General features: G+C 44.0%; 1 protein-coding gene across 3 annotated transcripts in view; it reads left to right on the top strand.

The window, feature by feature from the left end:
• Nucleotides 1-12229, top strand: part of LOC136577272 (signal transducer and activator of transcription 1-alpha/beta-like) — a 145065-nt gene that overhangs the window by 27906 nt on the left and 104930 nt on the right. For all 3 annotated transcript variants that reach the window (XM_066577117.1, XM_066577119.1, XM_066577118.1), the window contains 3 exons: nucleotides 5158-5256; nucleotides 8554-8643; nucleotides 10910-10988. In XM_066577117.1, coding sequence (XP_066433214.1) covers nucleotides 5158-5256; nucleotides 8554-8643; nucleotides 10910-10988 — 268 coding nt within the window. The remainder of the gene's footprint in view (nucleotides 1-5157; nucleotides 5257-8553; nucleotides 8644-10909; nucleotides 10989-12229) is intronic.

Raw genomic sequence — 12229 nt, 5'->3', positions numbered from 1 at the left:
ACTGGTAACAAATAGCTCCTGCACACAGCCAGCCAGGACTCTCAGACCTGCAAAGGTCTCAGCTCTCCTCCTGGTCCTGTAGGCCCAGGCTTTATATGGCCTGGTACCAGCCCCACCTGGTACGTGGGAGTGACCATCCCACCCTTCACTTTGGTCACTCCAGGAAAAGCCGGCCCGGATTATGTGGCTTGGAGCCACTTACATACTACAGCGTGTTAGTGGCTTAATGCTACTAACACTATACTGCCGGCTTCCTCCACCGAGCGCAGGCTGCTCGGTGGTACGCATCTGACCAAGCGCTCCCCAAGGCAGCATAAGAGAGCATCCTCGGTGACATACCTGCCCTCCAGCACCTTGCCGGTCACCGTCTCACAATATATATATATATATATATATATATATATATATATATATATATATATATATATATATACATACACAAAATAATTTTGTAACTGGCATGCCACTCGATTCTAGGTGTTTCTGGTGTTTCTGATGAAAGTTCAGTGTAATATGTGAAATAAACAGGTATGCTTACAATTATATGGCTCAGGCCTCTTTCCCACGAGCATATTTTAGCCGTCCGTTATCACAGTTGGCCGATATACGCTGTGATCTAATGCATTGAATTCCAATGCATCTGATCACATGGCCGTATTCCTGTGACGTAAAAGCACCCAGCCAGCCAATATAGCACCAGATGTTTTTATGTCGGGTCCAAAAGATAGTCCTGGAACTCTCTTTTGTGCCGGAATACGGCGGCCGCTGCATGGGCTCCTATGGGAGCCAATGACAGTGGCTGGAGGGGGGAGGTGGGAGGGAGTTTAGCAGTGTCCCTGCAATGGGAGGGGGCGGGATGGGGTGGTGCTTAGCTCTGGCCCCTCCCATTGCAATCAGCCGATAGGGAGGAGAGAGAAGGTGATCCAGCGAGGGGGAGGGAAGGGGAAGGCCCAGCGGCATGGCAGCCTTGGTCTATTTGCGTCAGGGCCCGTGCCGTCTGAACGGGTGCACAAACATTAGATTTTTGCGCCCGTTCATGAGATTTTACAGCGTATATTGTCCGGCCGTGAAAATGGTGGCCGATATGCACTCGTGTGAATAAAGCCTCACCTGGATAAATAAAGAAAACACAAGGGGTTAATTATTTAATAATGGGGTGACAGAATTATAAAATGAGGGGTGTATGTTGAATATGAATAATGATACTACTGCTAATAATAATGATAAAGTACAAGCCGTTGATTAATCCACCTGATAGTAAAAAGCCTTTGAACACTAAGCCCCTTTATTTGGATGAGATGGAAGTCCTCTGTAAGTTCTTTGCAGTATTGTTAATTAACAACCTTGTGTTTAGGTAATTAACGGCCTCACACCATCCTCTCCTTCTTGTCCTTTAATCTCTGGTTTTGACCTCTGACCTCTCATTCAGTGCTTACCACCGTTTCTTCAGGATAGCCCCCAACTAACAAGTTTCTTTACTGTCGTTTTCATCCACTTACAATATTCCTCCCCCTCCTTACAGATGTGCCTGGCTCCTATATATGATCCTTAAGGGACCCCCAGCTAATCGGGGTGCGTGGGAACTGTCAGACCATAACACATTGTGATCGGTCTCCTTGGGGCGCAGAGTTGTACCTATTTGAGTTTTATTATTTGTAAACCGTTCCACATCCAGATCCTGTAATCTGTCTGCATGCGATGCGTAGCAACGCAACATCTGATCAATGCATGGTAACTACTGGGACACTGCACAACCTCTGCCAACACATAAATACATCACCCACATGGTGTAACCAAATATTCATGTATTCTTTAACCCATTAAGGACCAGGCACTGTACATTTACAGCGCCTGGTCCTGGGCTTAAAGTTTAGCCGTATGTAAAATTACGGCGGCGCTTTAAGCCTCCTGCCCTCTGCAATCAATCAGAGGCAGAAACAGGTTGTCAGCTGTTAGTGACAGCTGATAACCCAGAGGAGAAGGCAAAAGGGGTATTTAACCCTTTCTGCCTTCTGTTTCCTGAGTACACAGCGCTCAATGAGCACTGTATACTAGAAAGTGAAAGTAAAGTCTAACTTTCACTCCGGGAGTCGTGTGACCGCCGGGGTTCCCTGCTACAGCAGAGCTGGAGGGTCATACTAGACTCTGACCGGCTCTGCCAGTGACTAATGTCGCTGCAGGGGTGGTTTTCCCCTGTAACTGGGGCTCCTATAGACGCAGCTCCTATGGACGCCCCAGCTACAGTGGGAAAGTGTCAAATACAAAAATAAAAAAAAAATATGTGGATGTCCCTCAGAGGTCTTACATGACATTATGGGGGACATAGATAGTAAGAAACACAATTACATGCATAGGTAAAACAAAATTACAGAATAAAACAACAATATATACATAAGAAAGAAAATAACCCCAAACCGTCGCCGTATGCGCCCTGTAAACCAAAACCATACATATTATATATCAAAACGTCCGAAACAAAATGAGAAACCCCTTCCCATAGTTTATTTTAGTGTAAATATACTAATAAAAAAAAATAACTAGAAATGTTAAAAATAAGTCTTTTTAGCTTTTTACCCACAATAAAACAAAAAAAAAAAACGGAAAAAGAAAGGCAGTAAAAAAGATATTTTAAAAATCGCCTTATATGTCACAGAAACAAAAACACTGCAAAAACAATTTTGATAGCTAAAGGAAACAAAATAGGGCAGTAAAACCACCACATGGGTAGAATCCCTAAAAAGTGTCGGGTCCTTAAGGTACAAAACAGCCTGGTCCTTAAGGGGTTAAACGGTGAAGTAATTACGTATTTTTCCTCAAAAATGTACGTAAAAATATTAACTTCCCTGGGAGCCACTGGAGACCTCGGTGAACAGCCATAGTTAGTAAATGGGCAGATCCAAAGCAAAAACATCATGTGATGGCCCCATCATCGCTTGTCAGCCGTGTGATCCAGTGCGTTTTGCTTCAAACTTTGTAATATAGCGGCACTACCTTTCATTGTACTCCTGTAAGTGATAGAATCATAGACTGGTGGAGTTGAAAGGGACCTCCAGGGTCATCGAGTACAACCCCCTGCTCAGTGCAGGATTCACTAAATCATCCCATACAGATATTTGTCCAGCCTTTGTTTGAACACTTCCATTGAGGGAGAACTCACCACCTCCTGTGGTAACCTGTTCCACTCATTGATCCCCTCACTGTCTAATATCTAATCTGTGTCTCCTCTCTTTCAGTTTAATCCCATTGCTTCTAGTCTTTCCTTGTGCAGATGAGAATAGGGCTGATCCCTCTGCACTGTGACAGCCCTTTAGATGTTTGTAGACCGCTATTAAGTCTTCTCTTAGCCTTCTGTTCTGCAAGCTAAACATTCCCAGATCCTTTAACCGTTCCTCATAGAACATGATTTGCAGACCGCTCACCATCTTGGTAACTCTTCTCTGAACTTGCTCCACTTAGTATATGTCTTTTTTAAAGTGTGGTGCCCAGAACTGGACACAGTATTCCAGATGAGGTCTGACTAAGGAAGAGTAAAGTGGGATAATGACCTCACATGATCTAGACTCTATGCTTCTCTTAATACATCCCAGAATTGTGTTTGCCTTTTGGGCTGCTGCATCACATTGTTGACTCATGTTCAGTCTATGATCTATTAGTATACCCAAGTCTTTTTCACATGTGCTGCTGCTTAGCCCAATTCCTCCTATTCTGTATGTGCTTTCTTCATTTTTCTTGCCCAGATGTAGGACTTTGCATTTCTCCTTGTTAAATACCATTCTGTTAGTCCCCACCCACTGTGCAAGCTTTTCTAGTTCTTTTTGAATCCTCTTTCTCTCTAGTGTTAGCTATCTCTCCTAGCTTTGTGTCATTGGAAAGTGCCATCCATTTCTCCTCAGTTCCCTCATCTACATCATTTGTAAACACTGGGCCTTGGACAGAGCCTTGTGCTACCCACTTGCCACATTCTTTTCTGCTTCCTTCAGTATCCTAGAAGGTAAATTTTCTGGACCTGGAGACTTGAATTTATTAGCTAAGTGTTCCCTCACCACCTCTCTGCTTATAGATAGCCTGCATTTTTTTGTTTCCCCAATAGAACAGCTGATGCTACATTTAATGTCTGAGAAAAAAAAGATACAAAATTGTCAGCCCCCGAAACGTGATCAGGGAGGTTCCGATGGCCTAGCATGGCAGCCTAGAGCCTACTGAAGACTCCTAGGGCTGCCATGTATGGATATCTATCAAAAACACTATATACTGCAATACTGAAGTATTACAGTATATGGTACAAGTGATCAAATGATTGCAAGTTCAAGTCCCCTGTGGACTAAAAAAAGTTTGTGAAAACAATATATATATATATAATTTTTTTTTAATTATTTTTTTTTTAACAGTAAAAAAAAATATTTAAAAGTTTAAAAAAAAACTTTTTTCCCCTCTTTTTCCAATTAAAAAATCTATAAACAATTAAAACCCCCACATATTTGTATCGCCGTGTACATAAAAATCCAGACTAATAAAATATCACAATATTTATCCCACACGGTGAAGGCCATAAAAAAAAAGATGGAATGCTAGAATTTTTTAAAATTATTATCATTTTTGTATTCCAGCTCCCAAAAAAATAAAAATGACCAAGATGCAATTACATAGTTTTTAAAAAATTTCTCCCTACTTACACATTTTTTAAAACTTTTCTGTACATTTCATGGTATGCTAAATGGTACTGTTAAAAGCTGTAACCTGTCCTCCAAAACACAAGTCTTCATGCGGCCATGTCAACGGAAAAATTAAAGTCATGGCTCTTGGAAGGCGATGATGAAAAAAACAGTTAAAAAAAAAAAATCTCTGGCTTGAATGGGTTAATATAAACATTAAATACGCAACCAAAAATGTGTTCTGCATAAAAACTTGATTTACACAACTGGTTTTCTTCCCTTTTCCTCATCTCTTATTTAATTGGAGTTAGTTTTATTGACATTTTAATTTTGCTCCTCTTTGCTTCATACTAACAGACCGCATTTGTTTATTCAAGGACCGTGCTTATATCAGAACTCTGAGAGTCCGTGTCGTCTATGATTATGTTTATACTGACTTTCTCCTAGTCCGTCACTTATCGCAGTTCTTGTTTTATACTAATTGCCTCCATCTTTCATCTGGCAGGATCTATTCCAGGAGGATCCCATACAAATGGCCATGATCATCTACAGCTGCTTAAGAGAAGAAAGTAAGATCTTGGACAATGCCCGTTCATATGCAAAGGTACATTGACTGTCCGACATCCACCGCACGGGTCTTCATCAGGTTACTTTAATGCACTTTTTGAAGCCAGCAGTGGGCTTATAGGGAATACATCACATAAGTTGTTCTACTGAATACAACCACAGAATGAAATATTTTCTACTTTTACTAATCTGTTTTCATTTTTCTTTAATTGTAGATATTCTTATTATACTTAAAGAGTCACTCTGTTGAAAAAACACTTTTTTTTATCCCTGCCCCCCTCACCCGATTGCCTGTCAATTTATGGAGGTCTTCTCTGTATATTGCAGTCACTTCTATGCAATGCAGCCCCCTGTCTGATGCTTATCAGCACCGTGTTGAGAGTGAGATTTTTTTACATCTATCCCATGATGCATCAGCACAGCATTAGCTGAGGTTGTAGCATTCTGCCTGCTGGGCAGCAGTTTAGTTATTACTACCTTCTATATTCACCTAAATAAGCTATAGACCATAAGTTTACAGTCAGGAGGATGAGCTGTGATCTCTATTATGACTGCCTCTAACCATCATCAGTAACTGTGACAAGGGTTCTGTCAGGACGCTGTTTTCAGCAGCTGTGATGGAAACCCCAGACGAAATCACATACCATGTTAAAAAAATAAATAAATAAAGGAGGTGAGGTTTGGCATAAGAAGATTAAAAAGTTGCAATTTTGATGTGTGCACCAGAATCGCAAGTTTTGTGTAGCAAAACAATGGTATTCAAAAGACGTACAATGTAACGAACATTCAGGCTGAGGCTGACCACTGAAAAAGGTCAGGAATCAAAATCCGACAGCCTTTCAGTTTGTAATGTTGCTGGCGAACGCACCCGCTGCGGACTGCTTACTCAGACAGTAATGCACAATCACTCTGAGGGCTCAGTCATACGGGCGTTTTTTTGCAAAATTTTTTTAATTTTATGAATTCATGAATGCGTGAGTGAGTGCTGCCTCTGATTGGTCACAGCGCTCAGCCAATCAGAGGCAGCCCATTCAGCAGGTGGGGTTTTTAAATCCCCGCCTGCTGAATACTACTGAAAGCAGTTCAGGAGAAGAGCTGGCTGGACGCAGTTGAGCCCCAGCTGCTGCAAAAAGGTGAGTATATATATTTTTTTTATTTTTCACACTTTTTTGGATGCTTTTCAGGGAAGGGCTTATATTTGAAACCCTTCCCTGAAAATTAATACAGCGATTGCCGGCAGCCAATTGCTTTCAATGGACCGGCTGTATTGCCGGCTCCATTGAACTCAATGGGAGAACATCGTCCTCTTCTGCCACAGCTGTGGCAGAGAAGAACGAGCTTTAGTATATGTTCTCAATGGGGTGGGCGCTGTTGCCGCCGGCCCCATTGAGCGCACATACACGAACACAGATTTACGCAGAATGCAGTTACATGCGTTCTACGAATCATTGTGTCATATAATTTTCGGCACATCTGCATAAAAACCGGACATGTGACCAATCCCATTGCAAAGCATTGGGTATATATAGATGCGGATGGCAAGCGCATCTGCAAATCGGGCGAAAAACCACCCGTGGGACTATCCCCTGAGAGTGCAGGAGCCGCTCTGGTGCTTCACATCAGCGCTCGGGGATGCGCTCTCCTGCTCGGTTGGGGGAGGGAAATAAGGGGATCCCCGCGATGAAACGGCTCCGTCTGTGGATAGAACCGAACAGCGCTAGAAGGACCTCATTGATCATAATAAGGTCTCTTCCGTTTCCGCTCGGCTTTTGGACGGACTTGTGAAACCAGCCGAAAAGTGGCATTTCGTGGCAAAACTGTAGAAACCGCTTGTTATATTAGTTGTGTTCGGCAGCTTAAATTCTTGTTTGATTATTTTTTGCAAACAGCTAAAAATGTTGTAAACTTTGCAAATAACCCTGATTTGTAATGGGGGGAGGGGGGGGAGTTGAATAATATATGTATAGAGAGAAATATTAGACTGCAGAGATCAGTTATTAATATGAAGCCACAAATATAAAATGCAGATGAAAATAATACGTAAGATGTGTAAATAACGTTCTCTTCATTATAAGTAATTTGCTGTATGCAGAGAGCAGCAGCTCTGTGGGCGGACAGCACGGCGAGTATAAGGCCTCTGGTACACCAGTGTATTGGGGGGGCAGAGCCCCATTGTAGTCTGTGAGGCTCTGCACATGGAGGATTGTTTTTCACGCTGACCATTGGTCCGTGTGATAAAAGTCATCACTTGTCCTATTTCTATCCATATCATGAAAAATGGAACTGGCTGATGCATGTAAGCCTGCATCCTGTGCTGCGGTAGTCGGACGGCACATGGGCCAGCATCAGTGTGCTGTCCAATGTGGGATGCACCGAGCCTGTCTTCTTTTACCACCTAAGGCTTCTTTCCCACAAGCGTATATTGGCCGCCGTTTTCACGGACGGCCGATATACGCTACATTGGGAGATAAAACTGGTGAACGGGCGTACAAATGAAACGTAGGAGCCCATGCAGCGGCCGCCATATTCCGGCCCAAAAGATAGTTCCAGATAGATCTATTGGGTCTGACGTAAAAACACCCGGCGCTAGATTGGCCGGCCGAGCGCTTTTACGTCTCAGGAATACAGCCATGTGATCCAATGCATCAGATCACAGCGTATATCAGCCGGCCGTGAAAACGGTGGACCCATATACACTCATGGCAAAGAGTCCTCAACGGGACAAAAAAAACAATGTCAGAATTACTGGAATGTGTGAAACCTTTACAGAGTTCTGGGACAATCTGCCCGTCTAAGCGACTGTACGAGTGGGTGACATCCTGCAGAGCCTGTAGACGGGCAGATCCTCGCTGACTACCGTGGGCTTCATGTTCAGCGCCTCAACATTCTGTGTGAAGCACTAAGAGGGGAGCATTTACACGCCGCGAAAAGCCTGCGATCCAGCGTTTTTTTTTTTGTTTTTTTTAATTTATTTTCTTCTGTGTTTATGCTGGCTTAAGGTCAGCAATAACAAAAAGTGAACAAAGAGTACATTTATTTTTTATCCCCCATTTTCGTTTGCCTGAGCGTACTTTGAGCGATAATCGTTCCATCTGAATGGCCCTTTGTTCTCTGTTAACGTGAGAGATTCCAGGTTTCTCAACGTTGGCCTGGTCATCTAAGGCGTTGTCCATGTTGTAAGAACTCTGGACAGCCCCTCCCTGCGACGGCGCTCGGTCCCCCTCTCCAGTTTGCCTAGTTTCCAGGACCTCCCGGGTGCTGCGTGTGGCGGATGATTAGTTACACGGTGCGGAGCGGGCAGAGACCGGTGACAGAACTCCTTTTATCTCTGCAGAGCCAGGTGGGCAGCACCCAGTCTACTGTTATAATGGACAAGCACAGGGAACTGGACAAGAAAGTGACGGATGTGAAGAATCGAGCCCTCGTAAGTTGGTTACTCTTTACCTTGTAATGTTGGTAATTCTGCACAGTTTTCTGCTGGTGATTATAATGTAATCGGTATGTAACTTGTGGCATGAGCTGAGCCCCAATCATCAGCAAGAGCTGCAAGATGTTGCTGTTAAGAAACTGATTTCTCTGTATCCTTTATCTGTAAATATGATGCTGGTAGAATTGTCTTTTTAACCCATTTACTGCCAAGAATGCATGTGTGATATCTTCATGTAATGTAGGCAATCGGGGATTAAACCATTACTGACCAATCATGTCCATCTACATCATTATTTGGTGGAGCGGACACCCTCCCGCAGCTGTGGGGATTGGAGCTGGCTCCTTTCATGGCCGTGTAACCACTATGATGCAGATGTCAATGCTGACCATGGCATCTAAGCCGTTAGGGGCCCTCCTTTGTCGCAGGGTGGCAATAATGAACAACACTAGTACTATGTTCAAGTCTCCTGATGGACTAAGAAAAAGTAAAAATAGGTGTAATAAAATGTGAAAGCATATCCAGTGCTGAGAATATCGGTAGGTCCCCTTCACAATGTCTTATATATTTTTTCATATTTGTCAGATTAATGTTTCAGATCATCAAACTATTTTATCATATTTGTCCTCATTTCCGTATATGTATGTCATAGAGGTTCAGATTGGGTATGAAGCTGTTCAGGAGCCAAGCCCGCTGTATAACCGGAGGGTGTCGGCTGTTTGAAACAGCTGGCACCAACCGCATACAGCCACGATTGGAGTGATTTCTGATCACAGCTGACACCTTGCATGTGCTGTCAGTGCTGACCATGGCATGTAAATAGTCAGCCTAAGAGGAGAAGAGCAATGACTTGTGGCAGGGCTTAATATGTGAATATTAAAATCACAATATACCGCAATATTGAAGTATTGCAGTATGTTATAGAAGCGTATTGCTGTAAAAGGGAAAAATGAACTCAAATATCCCTGCCAGCGGCCATATTTATGTATATACTAATACAAAGACATGCAAGGGCAGGTAGAAACACCACTACCCAGCAGGATGCAGACCGGCAGATTGCTATATGTAGGAGCACTGCACTAATGCAAGATACTGATGACCTACCACTCACACACCGACCACATATTGGGGAGCTGCTTAGTATTACACCTGTGCATAGATAAGGCAAACAAGGGGTGATACGTGTAGTGCACCATGCAGCTTTACAATCTATTAATGGCTCCACATGCAATTCCAGCGTGTTTCCCTGCAGCCCGAGGTGAGCACCACTGACACTTGTGCAATGCTCCTCCATATGGTAATCTGCCGGCCTGCATTCTTTTGGAAAGAGGTGATTGTACCTGTCCTTGTATATCTTTTTGTATTAGTATAAAGGTAAATATGGACGCCCGTAGTGCTGTCTTGTAGGAGCACTTAAGTGCCCTTAGGAACGCAGACGTGAATAGAGCCGTGGTGTGGTGTACGGGCATGGCCACCCACTACCATTCACTTCTGATCTCAGCTGTGGCCGGGGTGCATGATGGGTAAAACCCGGCATGAGGCAGCCCCTTTTTAAGGTCAGGTGAGGTAGGTATATCTGTTTTTTTATGTTTTGCTTTTGCTCTAAGCTGGTTTGACATATTTTTTTGTCCCTGCATAATCCCTTAAGACTCAACAATTATCGCTCAAAATTTGCTTCTTTGAGCAATAATCGCTGTGCGCATTTACACGGCAAGATCATCCCTACAAATTAGCTCAAACGGCAGTCTGAGTGACAGTTTTGAGTGTTCACTTTGCATAAGTGTGTAAATGAAGGCTCACGCTGTATGCAGAAGACAAGAGGGACCGCTGTCTTCTGCATACAGCTGTTGTCTTCACAGAGCGCTTAGCTGGTATAGAGCTGAGCACTTCGAGCGGGGTATACAGAACACAAGTGGAGCACTGTCTTCTGCATACTCTGGCTGTGTTCTTAGAGCGCTCAGCTGGTATACAGCTGAGTGTTCCGAGTGGGGAATGCATAACACAACTGGACTGCTGTCTTCTTCATGCTCTGGCTGAGTTCACAGAGCACTCAGCTGGCATACAGCTGAGCACTCTGAGCGGGGTAAGCAGAAGACAGCTGGAACGCTGTCTTCTGCATACTCCTGCTGTGTTCTCAGAGCGGTCAGCTGGTATACATTTTTGCAGTTTGCTCTGTTGTTGGATCTCCTAGTTAGAAAACCATCTGCGGCTGTATTTCCTCTGTTCCATTAGTAAGGTCATTGTAAACTGCACTTTTTCGTAGGAGGTAGAACAAGACGTGAAGAACCTGGAAGACTTACAAGATGAACATGATTTTAAATCAAAAACAGTACAAAGCAGAGGTAATCTATAAGGTTTAAGTGACCATGAAGGAGTGACTCTGATGCACTAACACAAGACAGGATGTTCTACTGATGTGTATATATATGTGGTTTGCACAGTGTTAACACATCATGGGGGCTGAAATTCAGTACAGCAAACACTGTAGCATTAAAGGGAGCCGGCCGTCAGTTATTACTAATGTAAGGCAAGACCAGCGCTACAATGATGACAGTACTGTCTGATGGGACTGTTCTTAGTAAGAGAAACCAAGCCATCTTGTAGATATGGTACCCTTTAATGGCTAACAAAAATACATGATGTTATTGCGAACTTTCCAACCTACCTGGGGTGGTTCTTCTTCGGACTTAATGGAATAGATCTGAAGATATATATTTATATCTATCTATCTATATAATTTATATGAAAAGGCACAGACATGGTGCGATGAATTTGCACTTAGAACAATACCAGAACAGGATACTCAGAGGAGTAAATACTTAATTAGTCCACTGATAAAGGACGTGAAAGTTTTATGGTCCCTAAATTGGTGTTAAGGTCCATGTGCACAGGACAACTGTCAGGCAAACTATGCCCGACACTCGTCCCTGTGTGTCTGCGCTCCCGTGCTGTCTCACAGGAGCAACTGGTGCTGGCTCGCAACAGGGAGCGGCCAGCAGGGCGGCGGGGCAGCGCAGGAGATTTCTCTCCTCTCGCTCCCCCGCCCCTCTCCATTCACATAACACAGCGGCTGTTGACTACTGAACGGCCGCTGTTTACACTGAGCCATCAGCTGATCATCCTTCATTTATGCAGCACAAACGATGGACGATCAGCTGATCGTTCAGTGTAAACATCATCGGTTCAGTAGTGAACGGCCGCTGTTATCTCAATGGAGACGGGCAGGGGAGCGAGAGGAGAGAAATCTCCTGCACTGCCCCGCACCCTGCTGGCCACTCTGTCAGAGCGACTGCTCTGCTAGCGCGGACACACGGGGTCGAGAGTCAGGCATCATTTGCCCGACAGTCGTCCCGTGCACATGGACCTTTAGTCGTGTCTGATACACAGTGCTCTGCATTAGTGTAGATAAAAGCATGAAATAAACTGCGACCGTCGCCGCTAGCTCCTTGTTCTGCTGCAAAGTCCGCTGCTCTCGCCTCCTCTTATATGGAAGGCGTAGTAGACATCGTCCACGCTGTGCTGCCAAGTCGCGTACATACGCCAAGCGCTCCGTATCCAGCGCATGTGCAGATGATCTAGGCAG

Source organism: Eleutherodactylus coqui, chromosome 8, assembly GCF_035609145.1.
Source record: "Eleutherodactylus coqui strain aEleCoq1 chromosome 8, aEleCoq1.hap1, whole genome shotgun sequence".
NCBI lineage: Eukaryota > Metazoa > Chordata > Amphibia > Anura > Eleutherodactylidae > Eleutherodactylus > Eleutherodactylus coqui.
This window is presented reverse-complemented; position numbering and strand designations above follow the sequence as displayed.